Source organism: Choloepus didactylus, chromosome 9 (genome assembly GCF_015220235.1).
Source record: "Choloepus didactylus isolate mChoDid1 chromosome 9, mChoDid1.pri, whole genome shotgun sequence".
Taxonomy (NCBI): domain Eukaryota; kingdom Metazoa; phylum Chordata; class Mammalia; order Pilosa; family Megalonychidae; genus Choloepus; species Choloepus didactylus.
Window position 1 is genome coordinate 76,143,162 of NC_051315.1, and position 23,708 is coordinate 76,166,869.

General features: G+C 34.4%; 1 protein-coding gene across 1 annotated transcript in view; it reads left to right on the forward strand.

Annotated features, from left to right (window-relative positions):
• The window catches only part of FSIP2 (fibrous sheath interacting protein 2), a 129,320-nt gene that overhangs the window by 93,194 nt on the left and 12,418 nt on the right, over positions 1-23,708 (forward strand). Inside the window, exons 20-27 of the mRNA XM_037849900.1 lie at positions 529-575; positions 3,797-3,840; positions 7,230-7,299; positions 9,516-9,672; positions 10,165-10,335; positions 12,482-12,538; positions 13,149-13,280; positions 15,089-15,145. Coding sequence (XP_037705828.1) covers positions 529-575; positions 3,797-3,840; positions 7,230-7,299; positions 9,516-9,652 — 298 coding nt within the window. The 3' untranslated portion in view covers positions 9,653-9,672; positions 10,165-10,335; positions 12,482-12,538; positions 13,149-13,280; positions 15,089-15,145. The remainder of the gene's footprint in view (positions 1-528; positions 576-3,796; positions 3,841-7,229; positions 7,300-9,515; positions 9,673-10,164; positions 10,336-12,481; positions 12,539-13,148; positions 13,281-15,088; positions 15,146-23,708) is intronic.

Sequence of the window (23,708 nt, forward strand, 5' to 3'; positions counted from 1 at the left end):
GACAGAGAAGAACAAAATGCACTATAGACATGAAGTCTAATTAATAACTATATCTAGAATAGCTAAAATTTGTTTTAAAATATTTCTGTGTTTATATGAATATTTATAAACTGGAAGAGGTAGCATTTTCTATCATGGGATATGCACTGAGTGTAAGGAGAAAATCAATCTGATCAGCATTTTATTCCACTCAGCACTACAGAATTGTTTCTTTTTGACTTGATGCCACTTGGGGCATGTATACCTGGACCACCATTGCTTCTTTTCCTCCTGCATAATGGTTATTTTAACATATATAAATGGTAATACCAGCATAGCTCTATATCAGTGGAGGGGGCATAGATAATACAACATAAAAGTCAAATAAATAAGCAATAATTTTCATTTGATTTGGGGACTTATAGTTACACTATTCCCAGTTTACTTCTATATGAATAACAACTAACAAAATGTTCTGTAACTTAACCAGTAATTCCTTCATTTGTTAAATACATGGAAAATAAAATGTTTTTTTTTATTTTGTTTCAGTGAGAATGAAGATTATAACCCAGATCCAGGTGATAAAATATTAGAAGGTTGGATTTATTTTTTTGTTTAAATTAGAGAATATTCAAAAGGAGACTTTGTTTACCACTTTGATAAATTTTCCAGTTATCAAGATTGAAGTTAATACTGAATATTTCCAGTTACTTTATCTAGTTTTGCAAAGTGGTCCAGCAGTATATCACTCAAGTGTTAAAATGAGCCACCTGATTCACCTTGTCTGAATTGCTAAGATTTCATTAATGATTTTGGTAGCGCATATACACTGTGATTTATGAATTAACATTACAGTGCTTTTGTTGCAAATATCCACAAAATAAGGATATATCACAATATGGACCAAAATCCATGCTATTGGGATTTAATCATTCCTTTGTGTCAAAGCTTAACCCTATTAAAGTTTGCAAAAAGACTTTAAAAGCTGAATTTTTGCTACCATTAAAATATGCCTAGAATGGACCTCAGTTGTTATTCTGTCTCTGTTAGTACTGACTCATTAGAACATTTGTGAGGATTTTTTTGGTCTTCTGTTTATTAAAACATCAGAGGATCAATGTGATTCTAACAATGACAGCATGCACAAGGGATAGTGTCTTGTTTACTGTAAAGATGGCCTTGAAACCCAAACACAGACCCAAACCCACTCAAGGAGTTACTCAAGAAACTTATTCTCTCAACTTGGAAGCAGAAATCATTTCATTAAAAGGTGACCCATAGGATAGCAGAAAGTATATCAGAATTCCATGAACATGCTCTAACCAAAAGGCGTCCCAATTGTCACTGCAGTATGGAGTTATAGACTTAGAGTCAGAAAGAAACCATTTAATACTCAGCACAACACACACACACACACACACACACACACACACACACCACACACCCCTCACCCTAACGATGGGGAAACTGAATCTCAGGTAGGGAAGTGACTTGATCAAAGTTCTGTGAGTCAGAGACAGAGCCTAATCTGGATCCCAAGTCCTCTGACACCCTAAATTCAATGTTTTTTTTTTTTTTTCCAACTTCATTGCACTGACCATGCCTACTTCTTATATCCTTTGGTAATGTTGCACTTGATCAATTAAGTCATTTATTTGTTCATTCATTCAAAGATTTACTGAGCATCTCCGTTGTGCCTGACACTGATCTAGGATCCCAGCTGCAAACAAGACTGACAAAGTCCTTGTCCTCATGGAATTTACATTGTAACTTGGGATGGCGAGGGGAAGGGTAAAGATATAAATGAGATAATTCTAGTTATTGATAAGTGTTTCCCATCTCACTTAGAACAAAAGCTAAAATCCTTACAATGGCTTTCAAAACCCTAGATCATCTGGAGAGCATCCTACCCTTCTGTTATTTCTCTAATCTCCTCTTCTGATCCTTTTCCTGGCTCTGTCCACTCCAGGCTTCACTGACCTCCTTACTGTACTTCTGACATTATTGGCAGTCAGGGTCTTTGCACTTGCTGATCTGCCTACAGTACTCTTCCTTTGTGTTTGCATTGCCCATTCCTCATCCTCTGATTCTTGCTCAAATGTCACTTTAATGAGGTCTTTCTTGATGATACTCTTTGAAATTGCAACCTCACTGTGGTCTACTTATCCCTGGCATTTATCACCATCTGATGGACTGATTTTCGGTTTTTTGTTTTCTTTGTTTTTACTGTCTCCCTCAAGAATGTAAATTCCATGAAGGTGAGGATTTATGACAGTTCACAACTGTATCCCCAAGAGGCTAAAACATTGCTTGGCACATAGTACGTGAAGCCATTTAGTGAGATTGGAGAGACTAGGGGAGGAACTAAGTGGGGGCAGGAACAGGAATTCTGTTTTGGCTGTGTTGAGATTGAGGTATCATTGGAAATTCAAGTTGAGATGTCACATAAGCAATTGGATGCTTAAGTCTTTGGGGAGGTCAGAGCTGGTGTTATAAATTTTTAACTTCATAGAATGTGCAATAAGATAAGTTGAATCTAGGTATCTCTGATCCTTAGGGATCTGGAATTTTCTGTATTTCTTCATCAAAGCAACTTCCTAGTATATTCTAGTATTCTAGAGGGTTGGTACCCATTTAGCCTGGAAACATGAAAACTGATGTTTTCATGTTTGGTAGTAAGCCCTGGTAGTAAGTCCAAATGTCCCCAATCATTAACAGACAAAAGTCAGTTCAAAAAGAAAAAAAAAGTCAGTTCAATTATGTTAATATAAAGTAGATTCAGATGCTTAGATAATCAACCAACAATGAAATTTAACCAATATTTTTCAGATAACTCAATCAGTTCCCCCTCATATTTGTGTTAATTGGGTTTTGCTGTAATATTTCCAGAACCTACATTGACCAAAAAGGTAATTCAGAGAATGACCACTTGTGTTAACTCTTACATGTATATAGAATTACATTTGTATACAATGCAAAGTTTACATAAATGATATCTCCTTGTGTCCTCTTGTGAGACAGGCAGGGAAGATAGTCTTATTTATTCCAATTCTTCATATGAAGAAGCTGAAAAAGAAGTTAGATATACTTTGCCAGTGTTCACACAGCTCTAAGTAGTGGAGCTAAGGTTCAAACATGGATTTTCTGACTTCCTAACAGGCTAGCCTCTCTAGGTATGGGTCTTTGTGAAATCTCTTTCCCAGTATCATTTTTACCTTCTTGAGCTAAATTTCATTCGCTGGCATATTGATGTCCCCTGGAACTTAGGAAACTTTTAGTTCTATATCAACTTCACCATACTCCCTCAGGATACTGCCTCAAAGCTTTCCTGATTCTTACAAAAATAAATATATCCTAAGACCAGCATCCTCCTGTCTGGCAATCCTTTAGGCTGGAAGCCTTGTTTCATTTTTCTGCTTTTAATTAGCTATCTACAATCAGAGAGTGTTAGAGCTGGAGGGACTCTTAAGAATCCTCTGTAGTGTAACTCCTCATTTTATAGATAAACAAACAGCCCCATAGAGATGCAATAATTATGCATGTAAATGTAGTTCTTAGTCACAGAACCTGCCCCTCCTCTATCACATTTAATCTTTCATTATCCCTGAGTGAAGAGCAGAGAAATGCTCTAGCATTGTAAGGATTTCATCTCTTTCAGATTGGTTCTCATTGTCTATACACTGGAAAAAAAAAATCTGCATCTATCTGCTAAAATTCTATGATTCTTTAATGAACAAAAGTGTAAAGATCAGTTGTGTGTCAATCTTATACATTCCTCAGAAAAAGACTGTTTTCCATTGTTTTGTTTTGCCCACAGGAAGTTCTCAGGAACCAAAGCTAGAGAATGAAAGCAATGTTAAGGTAAATATTTTTCAATAGTCTCTAGATGGGATAATTGGGATCCGGTTGAGAATGGCCCAGTTGTCAAGATGAAAACAGGGGCTCTGTAGTGTGATTTGAAGGACACAAGAAGCATTCCCCTATTTACAACGTTTCATACCAGATCTCTCCCCCTGCCTGAGGCCTGCCCCCAGCACCTGAAAATCACCTAATCAAAATTTCCACCTTAGAATTAAGTCACTGTTCCTTGTTCAATTGCACAGACTAAACTTCTGTCCCTCCTTAGCTCCTAAGTGCAATTCTGTTCATTAGCTCTATTACTGAAGTCTGTGCCTAGACTCACTTTCATGTTGTAGTGTAATTTTCAGAACCAGTTCTGAAAATCCTACAACTTGTAGGTAAGATAACTTTTGCCAGAATTGAAAGATGCTGGGCTAGTTCCCTGCTTGACTGATTCTTGTTTTTGAACATAAACATCTGTTTGACAACCCAAGGCTCTACTTTGAGACTCACACTTTCCAAGTAAAAGTATATGGCAATAAAGAGGAGAGGAATCTCCATAGGACCATTCCTTGTGTCAAGCTGAATTCCTGGCTAATCTGGACTCCGTTAGTTCATTGTTCATTTTCTTACTTGCTGATTTTTCCATGGTAAAACTATGGTTTAGGTTGTTATCCAGTTCATTTCCAGGTGAGATGAACTAAACATACTGTGATGGTTAGGTTCATGTGTCAACTTGGCCAGGTGATGGTACCCAGCTGTCTGGTCAAGCAAACAGTGGCCTAACAATTGCTGTGAGGACATTTGAGGCTGGTTAATAAACCAGCAGGCTGGTTTATTAAATCATCAGTCAATTGACTGCAGCTGTGACTGATGACTCACCAAAGGGTGTGTCTTCCACAACGAGAGAATGCAATTGGCTAGATTTAATCCAATTAATCAGTTGAAGACTTATAAGCAAGACAGATAGAGGACCTTCACTTCTTCTTCGGCTGCCCAGTGAAGCATTTCCTGAGGAGTTGGTCAAAGTTGCCGGTTCATTTCCTGAGAAGTTCATCGGACATCTTCCTTGGAGTTGACAGTTTGCTGACTGCTCTACAGAATTTGGACTCGTGCATACCCACAGTTGCGTGAGTCACTTTTACAATTTGATAGTCAGAGGCACCTCTCATTGATTCTGTTTCCCTAGAGAACTCTAACTAATACACATACTCTACCTTTTCTCTTTCACTGATTACAAGTAAAATCTCGGGAAACTAAAGATTCTGAAAAACAATTAACAGAATATTGAGGAGGGAAACCAAAACTTCAAAACTGAAGAATAACTTGTACCATTGTGGTTTTCCTGGGTATTTTTCCTCCCATATATCCTGGCTTAGACTCATGGCAGCTGGAATCCTGAAATTGCAGAAAGGGAATGGATGGAATAAACTCCACAAGAAACTACAGCTTTCTGACTGGAATTGTGAGACAGGGACCTGCAGGATGAAGACTGTTAGAAGCAGGGGGGCTTCCCACTTTTCTCTCACTTTTACTCCCCCTTGGCCCTGCCTTGAGGGAAGTTCCAGTCATGATGCTGTGTAGCAGTGACAACAAAGGCTGCTCAGGCACCTAAAAATTGAGAGAAAATCCTTCTATCTGACCAGAGGAACTGGGGAAAAGGTCCTCAGGAGCCTGAAGAGTACTGGGGGGTGGAGGACTTATTTTTCTTTCTCTTCATCCTCTTGCTACTTTACCCTGGAGCTAGACACAGTCATGGAAAGTGCAAGGCAGCCCACGACTGCAAGGAATCTAAAGCCCCAGCATTCACAACTAGAAAAGAGGGCCGCTGGGAGTCAGAGAGATTGAGGGAAATCATGGAGAGGAGGGATCCTGAGGAAAGGAGTCTCCTAAATCTGTTTATATAAAGTTCCACTTGGACTGTGCATACATGAAACTAGTCTGAAGTTACAAAGGAAAAAGGCTTTGAGAACTTAAACTGTGGGGTTCATAATGGTTCACACACAGTACTACTGAAATGCCACTGTAAATGCTTTGAAACCATAGCCTATGGAAGGCAGAGTAGGACTACAGAATGAACATAACCAGCTTGATTACCTACTTAAACAAACAAGCAAAATCAACAGTTTCCAGAGGATTTTAACAGGACTGAAAGTCTCATAACTTATGAAAACATCCAGAATAAAATCCAAAATTACTCACTACACAAAGAACGAAGACAATATCCACAACTTTCATTGGAAAGGACAATAAATGCCAACTCTAAGGAAATCAGGATTTTGGAATTTCCAGACAAAAACTTTAGAGTAACTGTTATGACAATGCTCTATGAAGTAATAGCAAATACTTTTGAACAAATGAAAAGATAGAAGTTCTGAGCAGAACTTAAGTATATCTACTCATCTCAGGCACATGGTGGTAGCATCTCTCCCCTGCTGCTTCCTTTAGATCAAGGTTTCTCAACTGTGCTTGCACATTAGTTTCATGTGAGACTTTAAAAAAATATATCAATACCTAGCCCACTCTCAAAGATTCCAATTCAACTGGAGTGGGGCCCAGGAATTAATACTTGTAAAAAAATTTTTCACAGGTGTTTCTATTGTGCAGCCAAGGTTGCGAACCAATGCTTTGGAATGTGTCTTTTCCGTTTTATCCCTTAGGTATCCTGTTTTGTGGTATCAATATATAAGCTGCCTCAAGTCCTCTTGGAATAACTAGGGTAAATTTTTATAATATCTTCTGTTCTGTACTCCATATTCAACACAGTTATCTCACCATGCTATAGCTAAGCCCTGTTTCATTGATTTCTCACTTTTTTAACTGCCAGCACTGTAAAGTAACTGCACTAGAACCCAGCTACCTGCTCCAGCCTATTTTGTGCCTCTCTGGGAAAAGTGCTGATTCTGCATTCAAAGAGGTGATAAAGATCTACCAAGTAAAGCAGTATCTAAGTCACTGTCCCTACCGTATCAGCTCCACAGAGCCACTTTCTTGCTCCAGACCCCACAGTTGCTAAGATTTCCATAAAAGGAAATTGGGATGATGAAGTTAACTTTTTCCTCCTCTCGTTATTGTCTTTCCTCAGAAAGGGATAGTAAGTAACTTCTTACTTATTCCAATTCAGCAAAAGGAGAGAGGAGGGCATAGGGCTGACATTTTTTCATAACTTATGATACCTGAGCCCTTGAAATCATCATTTAGAGGTAGCCATAGCCAACATCATGACAAGAGCCAATACTAGGTATCCTAATTGGCAAAATTTGAGCCTGAATCAAGAATTCCTTGAGACTACAGAGCAAAGAGATTACTGTGTAAGATGCTACGTCTGTGCTCCATCCCTTGAGGATTTCTAGTTATATCTAATGTTCAGTATCCAACAGAAGACTAAGTGTTTAATTTTGTATTGACAGTTTATCACCATCTATGAAGGACACAAGAATGTTCTTGACAGTGGCTCTCCCTCAAAGGAAGTAATTGCAGGTACGAAATAAACTATCATTTAACAACTAATATAATAAAACTCAATTATGTCATTTTGAATTTAGAAATTTCAGTCATTTACCCTCTGGAATGAAGAGCCATTCCCTTACACTATCCACACCTGTTATCAACATGGGATTGAAATAATATTCTTACTATTGATATAGATAACAATTTGCCATTTATTATGTGTTTCTCTTACTTAAATGTCACAGCTAAGGAGTAACATAATTAAACTAACATTTATTAGGTTCCAGCCAAGTACCAGGAATTCTGTTAAGTGCTTTTCTCACGTCAACCCTCTGTGGATGGATTATCCTCATTTTATTAAATAAGAAAAAATCATTTTGTTGGGAAGGAAAATGAGAGTACCTTATCCAAGATTACCCACAGATAGCAAACTTCAGAGCTGGGATTCAAACACAGATGTGCCTGATTTCAAAGCTTAAGTTCATTCAAATTTATCATAGTTCACATATTCAGATGCCTCCAGGAGGAACACAAATAATATAAACAAGAGTTAGCAGGTTGAGTAGGGATCTGTAGCCCATTGGAGATGGTATGCCCCATCTAAAGATGACAGCTGCTACTCAAATTCCAATCCTTGAAAAGTTGAATTTTTGTGAGGCCTTCTAATTATATGAGAGTTTTGTGTGAAAATTCTTAATATTCAAATGTTAGCAAGTCATTCAAAGCTTTGTGGAAACTCTTTGTGAACCAAATATGACTTGTCCATATCCCCTGTACCAAATCATTCTTCCTCTGCAAGTCTGAAAGTCATATTTTACAGAAGAGAAAATGAAGGTAAGTAACCTGCCTGAGGTTGCACAGCCAACAAATGGCAGAACCAGGGCTCAACCAAGGTCTATTGACTTTGATCCTACACTATTTCTTACTTCCACTTTGTGGTTCCATCTACTTGCTGTTGTATCCCAGAATGAAGCACATGTTGGGTAGTGACCAAGGATACCCTGTAGTTTTGCTTTGAAAAGAACTATTAGCTGGTAGCCGCAAGGGCTCTCTGTCCTTTCAAGGGCTTTCTGTGTACTAGTAACCTAGGATACCAGTCATCTGGTACAAGTTGAGTTGGTATTCTCTGTATACAGGAACAATTACATTGGAATCACTAAGGGTATTTATTAAAATGCAGATTTCGAGACTCTCCAAACTAGCTCAGCATCTCCAAGTAATGTTGCCCAAGACTCCATACTCTTTAAAAAGACCCTCAGTTTCAAGAACAGCTTCAGTTTCCCCCTTCAATGAGAATTTCAGAATATGACTTTGTAGCAGTATCTCAATCCTGTTCCTAAAAATTTGTATCTTTCAGACTTTACATCTTTCTCCTTCATCTAAGCTTATGTCTTTTCTGTTACAGATTTTAGCTTTTTCCTTTTTAATTCTAGATCATTTTTAAAAGATACCAGGCCATTAAAAAAACCTAAACTTTTCTCATGTATCAGAATTAAGAAAATAATGGGCTTTTACTGTTCCTTGTGTTTTCATGTACTATCACATCTTATTATGACATGTTAGCAAAGTAGAGAAATGCTCATTTCTGTCTTTGTGTATAAAATAATCATTTTATTAAACTGAACTGCTATATTCTCTAAGAGTTCTATGCACTAGATAAATGATGCAGAAAAATGAGTCCAAATGATGACTATAATCTGTACAATTCTATTTCAAATGTCAAAAAATCACTTGGAGGCAGTCAACTGAAAATTTACCCCAAAGTAATTAAGAAATGATAGTGTGTATAATGTACTTTTACTTTTATTTGAGCATTCTGAAATAGACACCCTCAGTGTATGTAGTCAAAAGTTACCTTTACATATATGTTTAGCTTATTAAGCCTTTTCAGATATTTATATTCTGGAAAAAGGGAGGCAAACTCTGCCCACCTGACTAGAGAAGCATCAGGGTGTATTAGTTATAATAATGAAAAGAAAGTGAGAAAATTTGGTCCTTAGTCTCAGCTTGGCTACTGTCTGATCATATGACCTTAGGCAAGGCATCTGACCTTACTGATTTATCTCCTGTTTCCTTTACAGGTGTTGGAAGGATCAAATCAAAGGAATCTTTGTGAATGTTCTTTAAATTTCATAAGTTATTTCCTAAATATCAGTTTCTGAATTGTGAATCATTAATGCCGTAGGTTGACTACCTCAATTAAAAAGTTTAGTAAATGTCTGTATTTCTTTTTTGTTTGTCCACAGAAACTCCCAAGCCCAGTATTTCCAAACAAGGATCTAAAGTGCTGGCAAAGGTATCTTCAGCTCTGTCAAGGGTATTTTCCCTATCTAACAGCAGTATTTCCAAATCTTCCTCACCACCTCACCAGGATGAGTGCTGAAACTGCTACACCTGATACCAGTACGTTTACCTCCCTTAGAAAATAAAATGGATTTGAAAGTATAACGCATTCTTTAAGATAATTCTTACAATACTGAAAATAACAGAAGAAAGTATAAAAAGCACCTGGGTAAGAAAAGGGTTTCATAAATGCTTTTGATGAGCATTTTGGAATGGGAAGAAGCTGAGTGCTAGTATTTAACCTTTGTGCCATGAGGTAAAGAGACTAAAAGTGAACCTAAAAAACCAAACCATTCCATAGTACCCACCACAATTAAATTTGGAATTTTTTCCTCTAAATTTTTTGGTATGTTATCACCAAAATAGTTAGCAAATTGCTCTTTTCTTTCTCACCATTAACATATCATGAATTTCAGAATGGAACCAATGTGGAACATCACACTGAAGTCTAGGACATGGCTATGAAACTGGTTGATTGGTTAAAGCCATATTTAGAGGCCCAAATGAAAGTATTTGGACTAGATAATGTAAATCAGTTTTTTCTGTCTACAGGTAAACTGTCATCAGTTCGTCAAATAACTCTCAGGAAAAAAAAGATTCAACTATGGATAAGTAGTTACGGATAAAGCACCACCTGGCATTAAAATAATTAATATGGATAAAAATACATGCAAAAAATGGTCCCTGTGACTAAAAAGACCTTCTTCAGATAAGATACCTTTGGTAAATAAAATGTTATCAATCAATAAATCATTGGTCATTGGTCAATAAAGTTAAATTCTTTATATAATTTTTTTCACAAATATAATAATATAAAAATATAATGTGGAAAATTTAACAAGATGGTGACCTATATCTGTGATTTAAAAAATTCTTCACCATTAAGTAAGCTTGCTACTTCATGATGAGATTCTACCTTTAGCATGTTTATCTCTGGAATCTAAGGTTGTTGTTAGGAAGGTCCAAAGGAAAGCCTAAATAGCCAGAAAATTATGTCAAACCTCATCACCATATACCCTAATGCTGCCTCTTGAATTTTTAGAGAACATGATCTCTTTTCTCTCATCCAAACTTTTCAAGTTAAAAATCATTTCTTACCTTGGGAATAGCCAGTCAAAATGGATCCAGACTTATTCCAGAACACTTGGTAATCATTTCTGTAAAAACTAAACTTCTTAGGAAACTTAAGAGATGGTATGTTTAAGAATTGGAGAAATAGCATAGCAAAACTGGGAAGAGCATTTACAATGAGTGGAAGGAGTTATCAGACATATTTAATGTAGAAAAGAGAAAGATATCTCATTGTATAAGTCTGGATGACTGAATGGAAAGACTTAGAGGTAAGTGCAAAAAGTAGTCATGAAAAATAGGAGTGAACAGTGAAACATGGTTTTCCTTTCGTGATTCCGTTCCTCAAACTGGCCGCTAGGAATGAGAATACACTAAAGCTAACTAAAATTGTACTTCTCATTTGGCTATTCATAAAAAAAAAAATCTCTTACAATTCCTGCTGTTCTTTATTATGAATATTGATTATCATAGCACTGTAGGAGTACAAAAAGGCAAATAGAATTATCAGATAAACAAATCTCTATAATAGTTTTAAATCAAAGAGTTCCACAGTAGACTGTTTTCATTTTAATAACATTCATTAGACTTTAAACTCTAGATTTCCCTAATTTCTTCTCCTTTAACTTTCATTAAATAAGCTTTTCTCACTTCCCCTGTATTTTCACATCTTCACTATGTTCCAAATTTTTTTTTTTTTTTTACCCTGTCCTAAACCCAGTTGTCCTAATGCTTCTATTTTTATGAACCAGTTCAGGAGCTGGTCAGAAATGCTGATACATGGATATCTAAGGAAATTTTATGATTTCTTTTTCTTAGTTTATATTGAACTCTACTTTTTCTAATACCTTACTTGCATTTTTTCCAAAAGGATAACTATTCAGTGAACCAACACAAAACTTCATAGACAGAATTTTGAGTTCACCCTCAAGAGGATCTGATTTCATCTGCTGATTATATTCAATTAAAGCAACTGAAAAATACAAATCTAGATATAATTTATATGTATGGTAAGATGGGACCCTTGATAAAACTTTGAGGAAGCCAGGGTTCAGCACCTCTCTGCTGACTACTTGCCCATTTCTTACCTGGCTCACCACTGTAGCTACCTCCTAGGCCTCAACTTTCCATCTGCTTCCCCATTCCTATTTACCTGATTTCTATTTCCTTCTCTTGGAACCTGCTTTTCAGTGCAGGGGTGCCTTCAATCAAATTTTTGCTAAAATGTTAGATTCTTTCATGGAGAGTCAGGCACTGGATTAACAATAGTATCTGCAGTACTGACCAAAAAGTTCCTTGCTTCATCGTTTCCTCTTTTATATATATATATATGTGTTCAATTTATTCAGCTCATTTTAAAAATCAAGTTATAATTTACACAGTAAAAACCCAGAATGGTTACATTTTAATGAGTTTTTAAAAATGTTCATGTCCATGTTATAAACAGTTAAATCAAGAGACAACATTTCCATCAACCCAGAAAGTTTCCTCATGCCCCTTTAAAGTCAATCATCTCACTTCAGTCACAAACACTGTATTGATTTCTATCACCCCAGATTAGTTTGCCTGTTCTTGAACTTTACATAAATGGAATCATATAGTCTGGACTGTTTTGTGACCGGCTTTTTCCACTCAACGTATCACTCTTGATATTCATCTATTTTGTTTTATGTATTGGTAATTCACTCTATTTAATTGCTAAATAGTATTCATTTAATAAATATGCTACAAGCTGTTTATCCATCATATTCTTCACGGATATTTGGTGTCCAAGAACTTGTTTATGCATTTGTGTTTACAGACGTATTGTTCACTTATTATGGAGATACACCTGTGAATGTGATTGCTGGGTCATATAGTAAGTACATGTCAATTAGAACTGCCATACAGTTTTCCAAGTTGATTGTACAAATTTTTCACTCTCACCAGGAGATTTTAAGTTGCCACACAACCTCATCAATTAGTTATTTTGCATTCTATTTAATTTTCAGAATTGGTCAATTATTTCAACAAAACATGCTGGGATTTGGTTTGTGAGTGCATTGAATCTGGGAATTGGGAGAGAATTGATATTTTAACAACATTGGATATTTTACATGGTCCACCTCTCCACTTACTGATATCTTCTTCAGTTTCAGCATTGTTTTGTAGTTTTGAATGTAAAGGTGTACACAAGTTTGGTTAAATTTTATTTTAATTAGTTCATATTTAATAGTATTACAAACGGTATTTATAAGATTATGTTTTCTTATTGTCTGCTGCTAGCATATGGAAATAGTATCAATTATACTATACAGACCTTATATTCTGTTACCTTGTAGAATTATAAATTCTAGTGGACATTTTGTAGACTCCTTAGGATTTCCTATAAAAACAGTATTGTCATCTATGAATAGTACAGTTTTATTTCTTCCTTTCCAAACTATATATATTTTAATTATTTTTTCTTGTCTTATTATCCCTCCTAGGATCTGTAGTACAATTTTGACAAGAAGTGCCAGGACTGGACATCCTTCCCTTAGTGGAGAGGCATTCAATATTTCACCCTTAAGTATTATGTTAGCTGTATATCTTTCACAGATGCCCTTTCTCAAATTGAGGTGATTTATTTATTTTCCAATGTTCATGAAATAATCTTTTTTAGAAATATCATTATCACATTTTGATTCACAAAATGAGTTAGGATGTGTTCCATCATTCTCTATTTTCTGAGAGTTTCTGTAAGATTGAAATTATGTCTTGTTTAAATGATACAGTTTACAAATAAAGCCATCTGTGCTAAAACTTTCTTTTTAGAAAGATTTAAATTTCCATAATAGCTGTAGGATTATTCAGATTATTTATTTTACCTGAGTTTTACTATATTTTTAAAATAATTGCCTATTTTAACTAAATTTACAAATTTATTGACATAAGGTTATTGGCAATATTATCTTATTATCCATTTAATATTTGTTGTATCTGTAATGTATTCCTTCTTTTATTCCTGATATTGGTCAGCATTTTTCTCTTTTGCCTTAATCTGTTATATTTGTTAATTTTCAATGTTATTAATCCTTTCAAAGAACTAACTTTGGGCTTGCTAGAATTTCTGTACTGTTTGGTTTTATATTTTATTGGTTTCTGCATTTTTAATATTTTCTTCTTCTTGCCTGTATTGAGTTTAATATGCTCTTTTTTTTTTTTACTAGTAAAAGATGAAAGCATAGATTCATTCTAAATCTTTTCTAGTATAGTAATTTAAACCTAAAAACTTCCTCAAAACACTATTCTAGATGCATCCCACTAATTTTAATGTCCTATTTTGGTCAGCATTCAATTTTAAATATTTTATTATTTCCTTCATAATTTCATTTTGTGTGTTTTTTTAATTGTGTTGTTGAATTTCTAAATGTTTGGGGATTTTCTGGAATTTATTTTTTATGATTTAATTTTGTTTCAGTCATAGTACATACTTAATATGATTTCAATAATTTGAAAAAAAATTGAGATTTGTTTTATTGGCCAGTATATGGTATGGATATATTTGTGAATATATCAGATGTGTTTGAAAAATATTGTACTCTTTAGTTGTTAGTTATAATGTTCTATACATGGCAATTAAGTCATGTTAGTTGACAGTGTTGTTCAAACTTCTATACACTTACTGATTTTTATCTACTGCTATTTATAAGAGTTGGGCATTAAAATCTTTAGCAATTATTGTGTATTTTTCCATTTATTTTTTTATGTCTATCTGTTTTTCCTGGATGTATGTTGATTAATAGACATTTAGGGTTGTTTTTTCTTATTTATGTTAACACCATTATAATGAAATATCATTCTTTATCTATCATAATCCTTCTTGTCATGAGGTCTAACTACCTGACATGAAACCATACCAGTTAACCTATGATTAGCTTTTTCATTAATACATTTTCCTTCCTTTCATTCTCAAATTGTTTATGTTTAAAGTGTTTGCCTTGGAGACAGTAGATAGTTAGATCTCATTTCTCCACTCCCATCTGACAAAGTATTTTTAATAGACAATTTACATTTAATGTAATTATTCCATGATTGTCTATTCTGTTTTAGCATTGTTTTTTTTTTTTCTTTTGTCTTAGTTTGTTAGAGCTTTCTCTTTAGTCTCAGAGTCTGTAACATTCTGAAGTGGTTGTCTAGATCCATAAGCCATATGCCTAGTTTCCTCAGCAAAGGGGGTTCAGCTACCACTCTCAGCAACCCCATTTTCTGGGGGCTCACCTCCCTGAAACACAGAGGGCCCTGATAAAGCTACTTCTGGCCCTCCTCTCAGAGCATGCTATCTAGATAAGCTGAGAATTTTCCCAATTATCAATTGTTTGTTCCTTTGTTCTTAACAATTCAATTCTCCGTTTATCCTTTTCTTCTTTCATTTTACTGTAAGCAGCAAGAAGAAACAAGCAAGTTTTGCCTTCCATCCAGCATCAGAACACAATTTAATCAGGTTAGCAGCTACTTTTTTAAGGATTGCCTTTTCTCCGGTTTTCAATAACACTTTTATCATTTCTTTCTAAAGCCTAACCAGAAGCACCTTTAAGATCCATTTTTATACCAACATTCTGTTCATGACAATATGTGTTCTCTGAGATAATGGAAACTTACTCTAGAGCTTTCATTTATTTGACTTCTCAGCAAAAATTCTTTTCATATCCATATCTCTACCAACAGTCTCTTCAAAGCAATCTAGTCTTTTTCTACAAAGAACCTCAAAATTCTTTCAGCCCCTAACCATTATGTAATTCCAGAGCCACTTTCACATTTTTTGGTGTTTGTAATAGCAGCACTCTATTTCCCAGGATCATACACTGTCTTGGTTCACCACTACTGTGACAAATATTACACAATGGGTTGGCTTGAACAGTGTGTAGTTTGGCTCACAATTTTGGAGACCAAAAGTCCCAAATCAAGAGGTTGGCAAGATCATGCTATCTCCTGGAGTTTGTAGTGTTCTGGAAATGACTTGCCACTACCCTTCTGGTTATTTGACTTGCATCTTTGCCTCCATCACATGGCAATGTCCTTGTACTCCTTCTGTAACTTTCTGTGACTTATGATTCTGTGTCTTCTGTCTTCTCTCTCTGGATTCAAATTTCCTCTCTTTATAGGATCTCCGGTAATAACCAATTAAGACCCGTCCTGATTCAATCTGGTCACATCTAAACTATTACTAACATTGTCAGAACATCCTATTTGGAATTCGGTTCACATCCAAAGAAATGCAGATTAAGAATATGTCTTTTGTTGGAGTACATGATTCAATATAACACACTTTGTTTCTCCTTTCCTACCTTCTTTTGTGTTAAATTTGATGATCATGATGATGATGATGATGCCATTTTATTTCTTCCATTGAATTTTTAACCTTACATCATGCTTTTTATTTTTTAGTGGTTACTTGGGATTATTGTAGGCATCTTTAATTTATCACAGTCTACAACATTATACCACTTCAGTTATAATGGGAAAAATATAATTTATAATAGTATACATCAATTTCCCCCTCTCCCATTCTATTGTTCTTATATTTTTTACTTCTACATATGTTTATAAACTGTGCAAAATAATTTTTATTACTTTGGGATTCCCTAGTCAGTAGTCTTTTTTGAAAATCTTTTTTACTGATGTATAGTTTACAGAAAATAAAATTCACCAATTTAAACTACACATTTTTATGAGTTTTACCTAATGTTAGAGCTATTTAAGCAGCCAAAACAACAATCAAGATGTAGAGCATTTGCTTACCCCTAAAGATTTCCTCTGCACCTTTGCAGTCGATTCTTTCCACCACCCCTGTTCCAGGTAACTCTTATCTATGTTCTGTCAGTATTAATTACCTTCACTTAGTCTAGAATTACCTGTAAATGAACTCTCGTTTCAGGCTTTGATTACTAAGCTTAATGTTTTTGAAATTCATCCCTGTTATGTTGATCAGTAATTCATTTCTTAGTACAATTCTATTATATTGCTATACAACATTGACATTTTAATACATATTTGTATCATGACTGTTGTAACTATTATGAAAAAACCTGTGAACATTTATGTTCACATATTTTATGAACATATGTATTGTCCCCCTTGAATAAATATCTAGAAGTAAAATTACAGAGTGATACGGTAATGGAATATTCAACATTATAAGAAGCTGTAAAACTGTTTCCAAAGTGGTTGAAATATTTTAAACCCTTCTAGCAATGAATGAGAGGTTCCAGGAATTTCTACTTGTTTCCCAGTCTCACCTACACTTGGTATTTTCAGTCTTTTAAATTTAATCCATTCTAATGCATGGGTGGTAGCATCTCATGGTGGTTTCAATTTCTATTTCCTGTTGCTAAATACTATTGATCATCATTCATGCTCTTAGTGGCCATTTTTATACTTCTTTTTGAAATGTCTGTGCAAATTCTTTGCCCATTTATATTGTGTTTTTGTGTTGTTATTCATGTTTAAGAGTTCTTTATATACTCTGGTTATATATCCTTATCAGATATATCCTACCACAAATTTTCTTTCAGTCTTTGGCTTGCCTTTTCGTTTCGTTAGTGATGCATTTTGAAGAGCAAAGATTTATGTTTTGGTGGAGTACAATTTGTCTTTTTTTTTCTTTACAGTAATTATTTTTCCCACCATAAAATCTAAAGATTTTGTCATGTGTCAATTCATACAAACAGACACTGCCAGGATTTTGATTGGAATTTCACTGAATCTATGTATCAATTTAAAGTTTCATAATAAAATTGAATAGTGAAGTCATCTAGCTGGCAGTTTTGTTTGTGGAAAGTTTTATAATCGTTAATCTTCAATGATTAAGTCATTCGAAATTTTTATCATGTGAATCTTTTTAAAATTTTTCTACTATTTCATCTAATTAATCAAACTTATAAACATAGAGTTATTCATAATATCCTCTTGATTTCCATTTAGTGGTTGTAGGTTCACTAATGCTGCCTGTTTTTCATTTGTGATAATGGTAATTTGTGTCCTGTCTCTTTTACTTTTCTCAATCAGTCTATTTTTATTTTTATCACTCATTAATCTGTTTAATAAACCAGCTTTTAGCTTCAATGATTTACTCTATTTTTCTTCTGTTTACTGTTCACTGATTTCTAGCTTTAGTATTACATTTGTGATTGCTTTGTGAAAAAAATTTGGAAGTGTCCCTTCCTACTCTATACAGTTTAATATTTTTTATTTTATTTATATTCTTACCATTTTGTGCTATAATTTATAAAAATCCTATCATTGGTGCTATTTCTAGCCATCTACTTTCTGTTTAATTTTCTCTTCTCCTAGGATTTTGAGGTAGACGCTTAATACAGTATGTGTATTCTGACTTTTTAAGTGTTGTATGTTATAAAGTCAATTAGGCCAAGTTTTTGTTAGTGTTGCCCATATCCTTACTGATCTTCAATTTTTTTTTTTTCAATTACTGAGAGAGTAGTGCTGAAATCTCTAACAAAAATTGTAGATTGTATATTTCTTTCAGTCCTGTCAATTCTGCTTCAGGATTATTATTGCTTCCTGATGAATTGATCCTTTTCATCATTCTGACATTTCTGTATCTGGTCATACTCTTTTTCTTGAAGTAGGCTTTTTCTGATATTAATGTAGCTATTCTGGCTCTCGTAGTGTTTGTCTGGTAGTATGTTCTTTCTGCTTGCTTTCACCCTATCCGTGTCCTTATATTTAAAGTGTTTCTCTTATATTAGTTCATCTTATTTTTTATCCTATCTGATAATCTCTGTTTAGTTCCATTTTATATAGGGTAATTTTATATGGTTGAGTTTAAGAATAACATGTTTATATGAATCCCCTTTCTCCCCAGTAAATCATTGACGCTAAAAGCTGGGTTATTTTTAATATTCTTTTTTCTCAATCTTTTCTATTGGATTTTTAGCTTTACCTTGCCATATTATATTTTTCATGGCTTCTGCAGGAATTACAGTGTTCATCTTTAACTAGTCATAATCCATTTCAAATTAATATTGTATCAATTAATATAAAATATACAAAGCTTAAAACAATAACACTCCATTTACACTCCTTCCTTTCCATTGTGCTCTTGTAGCTAATATTTTAGCTCTACATGTTTTCCCCAGCATATTTTGTTTTTACTTTGCTTTAAATAGTCAGTAGAGTTTTCAAAAGAATCAAGACAAAAACTGTATTTTCTATTTAACTATATGTTTTCTATGTATGCATTTGTCATTACTTCTGAACATTCCAGGATTCTATTTGGGAACATTTTTTTCCAGCCTAAAAATTTTTATGTTTCTTAATATTTTGTATAACCTGTGCTTCTGGATGTGAATTCTGTCACCTTTTGTCTGTCTGAAAAATGATTTTATTTTCCTGTAATTTCTGAAGGATATTTTGACTGAATATTGAATTTTAATTAGGCAGTTTTTATTTTCAACCTCATAGATTTTATTCTATTTTTCTCTATTTTATTGTTTTTAATAAGATGTCAGCCATGATTGTTTCAGGTTCCTATCAGCGTATGGTACCTCTTTGTTGCTCAGATGTGGCCCTCTCTCTCTAGCTAAGCCAACTCGGCAGGTAACTCACTGCCCTCCCCACCTATGTGGGACCTGACTCCCAGGGGTGTAAATCTCCCTGGCAACACAGGAGATGATTCCCGGGGGTGAACCTGGACCCAGCATTATAAGATTGAGAACATCTTCTTGACCAAAAGGGGGAAGTGAAATGAAACAAAATAAAGTTTCAGTGGCTGAGAGATTTCAAATGGAGTTGAGAGGTCACTCTGATGGGCACTCTCATGCACTATACAGATATCGCTTTTTAGGTTTTAGTGTATTGGAATAGCTAGAAGTAAATACCTGAAACTATCAAACTGCAACCCAGTAGCCTTCACTCTTGAAGATCATTGTATAGCTATGTAGCTTCCAAGGGGTGACAGTGTGATTGTGAAACCTTGTGGATCACACTCCCTTTATTCAGTGTATGGATGAGTCAGTACAAAAATGCAGACAAAAATTAAATGAAAAATAGGATGGGAAGGGGGGGTGTTATTTTTGACTTTTATTTTTATTCCTATTTTTATTCTTTCTGGTGTAAAGAAAATGTTCAAAAATAGATTGGGGTGATGAATGCACAACTATATGATGGTACTATAAACAGTTAAGTGTACACCATGAATGATTGTATGGTATGAGAATAAATCAATAAAAATGAATTAAAATACACAATAGCAAATGGATTTTTAAAGTTACCTTCTGCTTCCAGGTATATGCTTTCTCCTTAGTTTTTCCCTGTTTTAAATTGACCTAGATTGTGATAAGAAGCACTTCAGATATTAGTTTGCATAGAGTCTCAAGTTTATCTGTGAACATTTTCCCAAAACTCAATATCAAAGACCATGGCCAAATCATATTTTATACCTCAATAATGAGATACTATGATGTTTTAATTTGCCATGCTGCTATGACAAATACCACACAATGGGCTGGCTTAGACAACATGAATTTATTGGTTCATGGTTTGGGAGGCTGGAAGTCCAAAATCAAGGTGTTGGCAAGGCAATGCTTTCTCCCCAAAGTCTGTAGCATTCTGGTGCTGGCTTACTGCAATCTTTGGAGTTCCTTGGCTTGCATATCTGCCACAAATCACATAGCCATATCTCACACTTGTGTTTTTTTTAATGCTTTTTGTATTGTGAACTTTAACATATATACATAACCATGATAACTTTCAAAGTACAATTTAACAAATAGAAAATTTCAAAGAATGTCGTGGGTCACAGTTGCACAACTTCAGCCATTTCCATTATTGTAAAATATAGCATACATACAGAAAGGTGTTAACTTTTGATGAAGAGCTCAACAAGCAGTTACATAGGTAATGTCAAAAATTGTTATGGGTTACAGTTTCACAGTTTCAGTTCTTTCCTTATTATGAAATATAAGGTATATACAGAAAGGTAAAGACTTTCAAAGCACAATTCAACAAGTAGCTATAGAGCAAATTTCAAAGAATGTTATAGATTACAGTTCCACCATGTCATTTACCTCCTTCTAGCTATTCCAACAACCCAGCATCTCAATATATATATTTATATAAAGTTTCAGTATTCATAGACCTTTGTTAAATCATATCTTGTTTAGTGATACCCCTTCCTCTCACGTAATCTGTTTCTCCATCTTCAGGGGTGTCTAGTCACCCTAACTTGTTCATATTGAAAGGGGGTGTTGATGTTATGGGGAAGGGGGTTGCATCTGATTGTTGTTCTTAAAGAGGCTATTGCCTCTGGATTTTAGGACTTGTCTGCCATAGGAAAACTCTAGTCTCACACTTGTTTTGCTCTTCTGTTTTCTGCTGACTTCTGGCTTCTCCTTGTGGCCTTCTCTGACTCCTGGCTTCTGATTTCTTCTCCTTATAAGGCTTCCAGTATGAATCAAGACCCACCCCAATGCAACTGACCACATCTTACTAAAAATATCATCTTCAAAAAGTCCCATTTATAAATGGGTTCACAACCACAGTAATACAGATTAAGAACATGTCCTTTGAGGGTGTACATAATTCAATTTAACTCATATGACATGTACAATATTCAGTGCAGAGATACTAAATACAAGTTTATTGAGTCCATGAATATTCTTAAACAAAAGAAAATATTAAATATATTAAAAGATTTTATCCAATTAGTAATAGTAATAAATATTCTGCTGAAATATTAGCCTAAGAACTTAAGCTTGTGTAGTAAAAATAGTATGGAATTTAAAGTTAGGATGTATGGGTTTTAATTCCAGTTTCATAACCTGACCAGCTGGGTGACATTAGACAATTCTGTTATCATATCTGAATCTCAGTCTCACCATTAATAAAATAGGACCAATGCAGGTGCTCATTTATTTAAAAACAGCATTTAGTACTGCTAGACCTGTTTTCAACAGCTGTTCATTTTCACTTACTTAATCATCTCAGTGTATTCATGGATAATGAAATGGTCTTCAGAAGACTGCTCCACATTCTGAGAGAGATTAAAAACCTTGCCATAGTGAATTCTGACTGATAACACTATTAAAATGAATTTCTATTCCAGTTCATATTGTTATGTCTTCTGAATAGGAAATAAGCCTTAAAAACAGGGAAAATCAAATCTAGTATTTTTGTTACATAGATAAAAGGTGGTATAGCTGCAGAGTTTCATTATTACCCATCCTGTGACAACCTGTGTCATTCCCACAATGAGTCCCAAAATAAAAGAATTCCTTGGTTACATATAAAACCAGAAAATGTTGGTGTGTTAGATAACTGCCTTGGAAATAAACAAGTAACTGGTATAAAAAATTTAGGAATCCAAAAAATGTCACAATACATGATTTCCTTTGTATCCTATTTAATCTAGTTCTCAGTTCTCACTTGACATGGCTGGTGAAACATTCATTCATTTAACAAATATTTATTAAATAACCACTAACTACTAAGTGCTAGACACTTTTGTAGGTACTTAGGATACATCAGTGAGGGAGAGCAACAATAAGTAATAAATATGGCAAAAGCAAATCATATCTTTTAAGCTCAAATGATATAGATTTAAAAAAAAATGTAGCACAGGATGGTAGGGGAAGTTGAATTCATAAAGACAGTGATAAGGTACGCTTCACTGAGGTGAAATTTCAAGAAAAATTTGAAAATGAAGTGGTTATCTGAGATAAAAACATTCTGGGCAGAGGTAAACCAGTGCAAATGCCCTATGATGGGAGTGTGTTGGGTTTTTTAAGGCACAGAAGAGGCCTCTGTACTGGAGCTGGGATAAGAAGAAGAAAAGTTGGAAATGAGATCAAAGAGATGACGAAAGAGGGATGGCAGATCACATAAGGCCTCTGAGGAAACTGGAGAACCATTGCAGGATTTTGAGAAGAGAAGTAATAAAATCTGAATTTTTATTTCATTTTAAAATTAACTATAAATTTATCACCCAAAACATAAACTCTGTACCCATTAAACAATGACCTCCTCATTGCTTCCTTCCCCCAGCCCCTGATAACTTCTAATACACTTTCTGTTTCTATGAATTTGCTTATTCTAGCTATTTCATATACGAGGAATCATATAATATTTGTTCTTTTGTGTCTGGCTTATGTCACTTAGCATAATGTTTTCAAGGTTCATCCATGTTGCAGCATGTATCAGAAATCCATTCCTTTTCATGGCTCAGTAATATTTATTGGATGTATATACCAATTTCTTCCCTCCATTCATCTGTTGATGGACTCTTGGATTGTTTCCACCTTTTGGTTATTGCAAATGATGTTTCTATGAGCATCTGTATCTGTTTCAGTCCCTGATTGCTATTCTTAGGTATATTTGCTATATATCTAAGATTGGAAATGCTGGGTCATATGGTAGTTCTATATTTAACTTTTTGAGGAACCGCCAAACTGTTTTTCACAGTGGCTGTAGTAACTTACAATACCACCAGTAATATTCAAGTGTTCCAATTTCTCCATATCTTCACCAACACTTATTTTTCTGTTTTATCATTATTATTATTATTATTATTATTATTATTATTATTATTATTATTACTGTAGCCATCTTAGGTGTGAAGTGGTATCTCATTATCACTTATTTTTAAAAGAATCATTCTGCATGTTATGTTATAAATAGTCTGCAAAGAGGAGGAGTGGAGTTAGTAGGAAATTATGTTATGTGAGATATTATGGTCGCTCAGATCAGAAGAGTAATAATGGAGATGTTAAGAATTGCTAAGAATTTAATATATATTAAAAATACAGTCAAGAGAATTTCCTGATAGAACGGATGTTCAGTATTAGAGAGAGATATCAAAAATGACTTCATGGTTTCAGTTAGGAGCAGCCAGAAGCACAGTTATTGTCATAAACTCAAGTAGAGAGGATTCTGAGTGCTACAGGTTTCGAGAGTAGACCATGAGTTTATTTTTGGACATTTTGATTTGGAGATGTATATTAAAAATTCAAGAAGAGTTGTAGAGTGAGGCAATTAGATATAAGAATCTG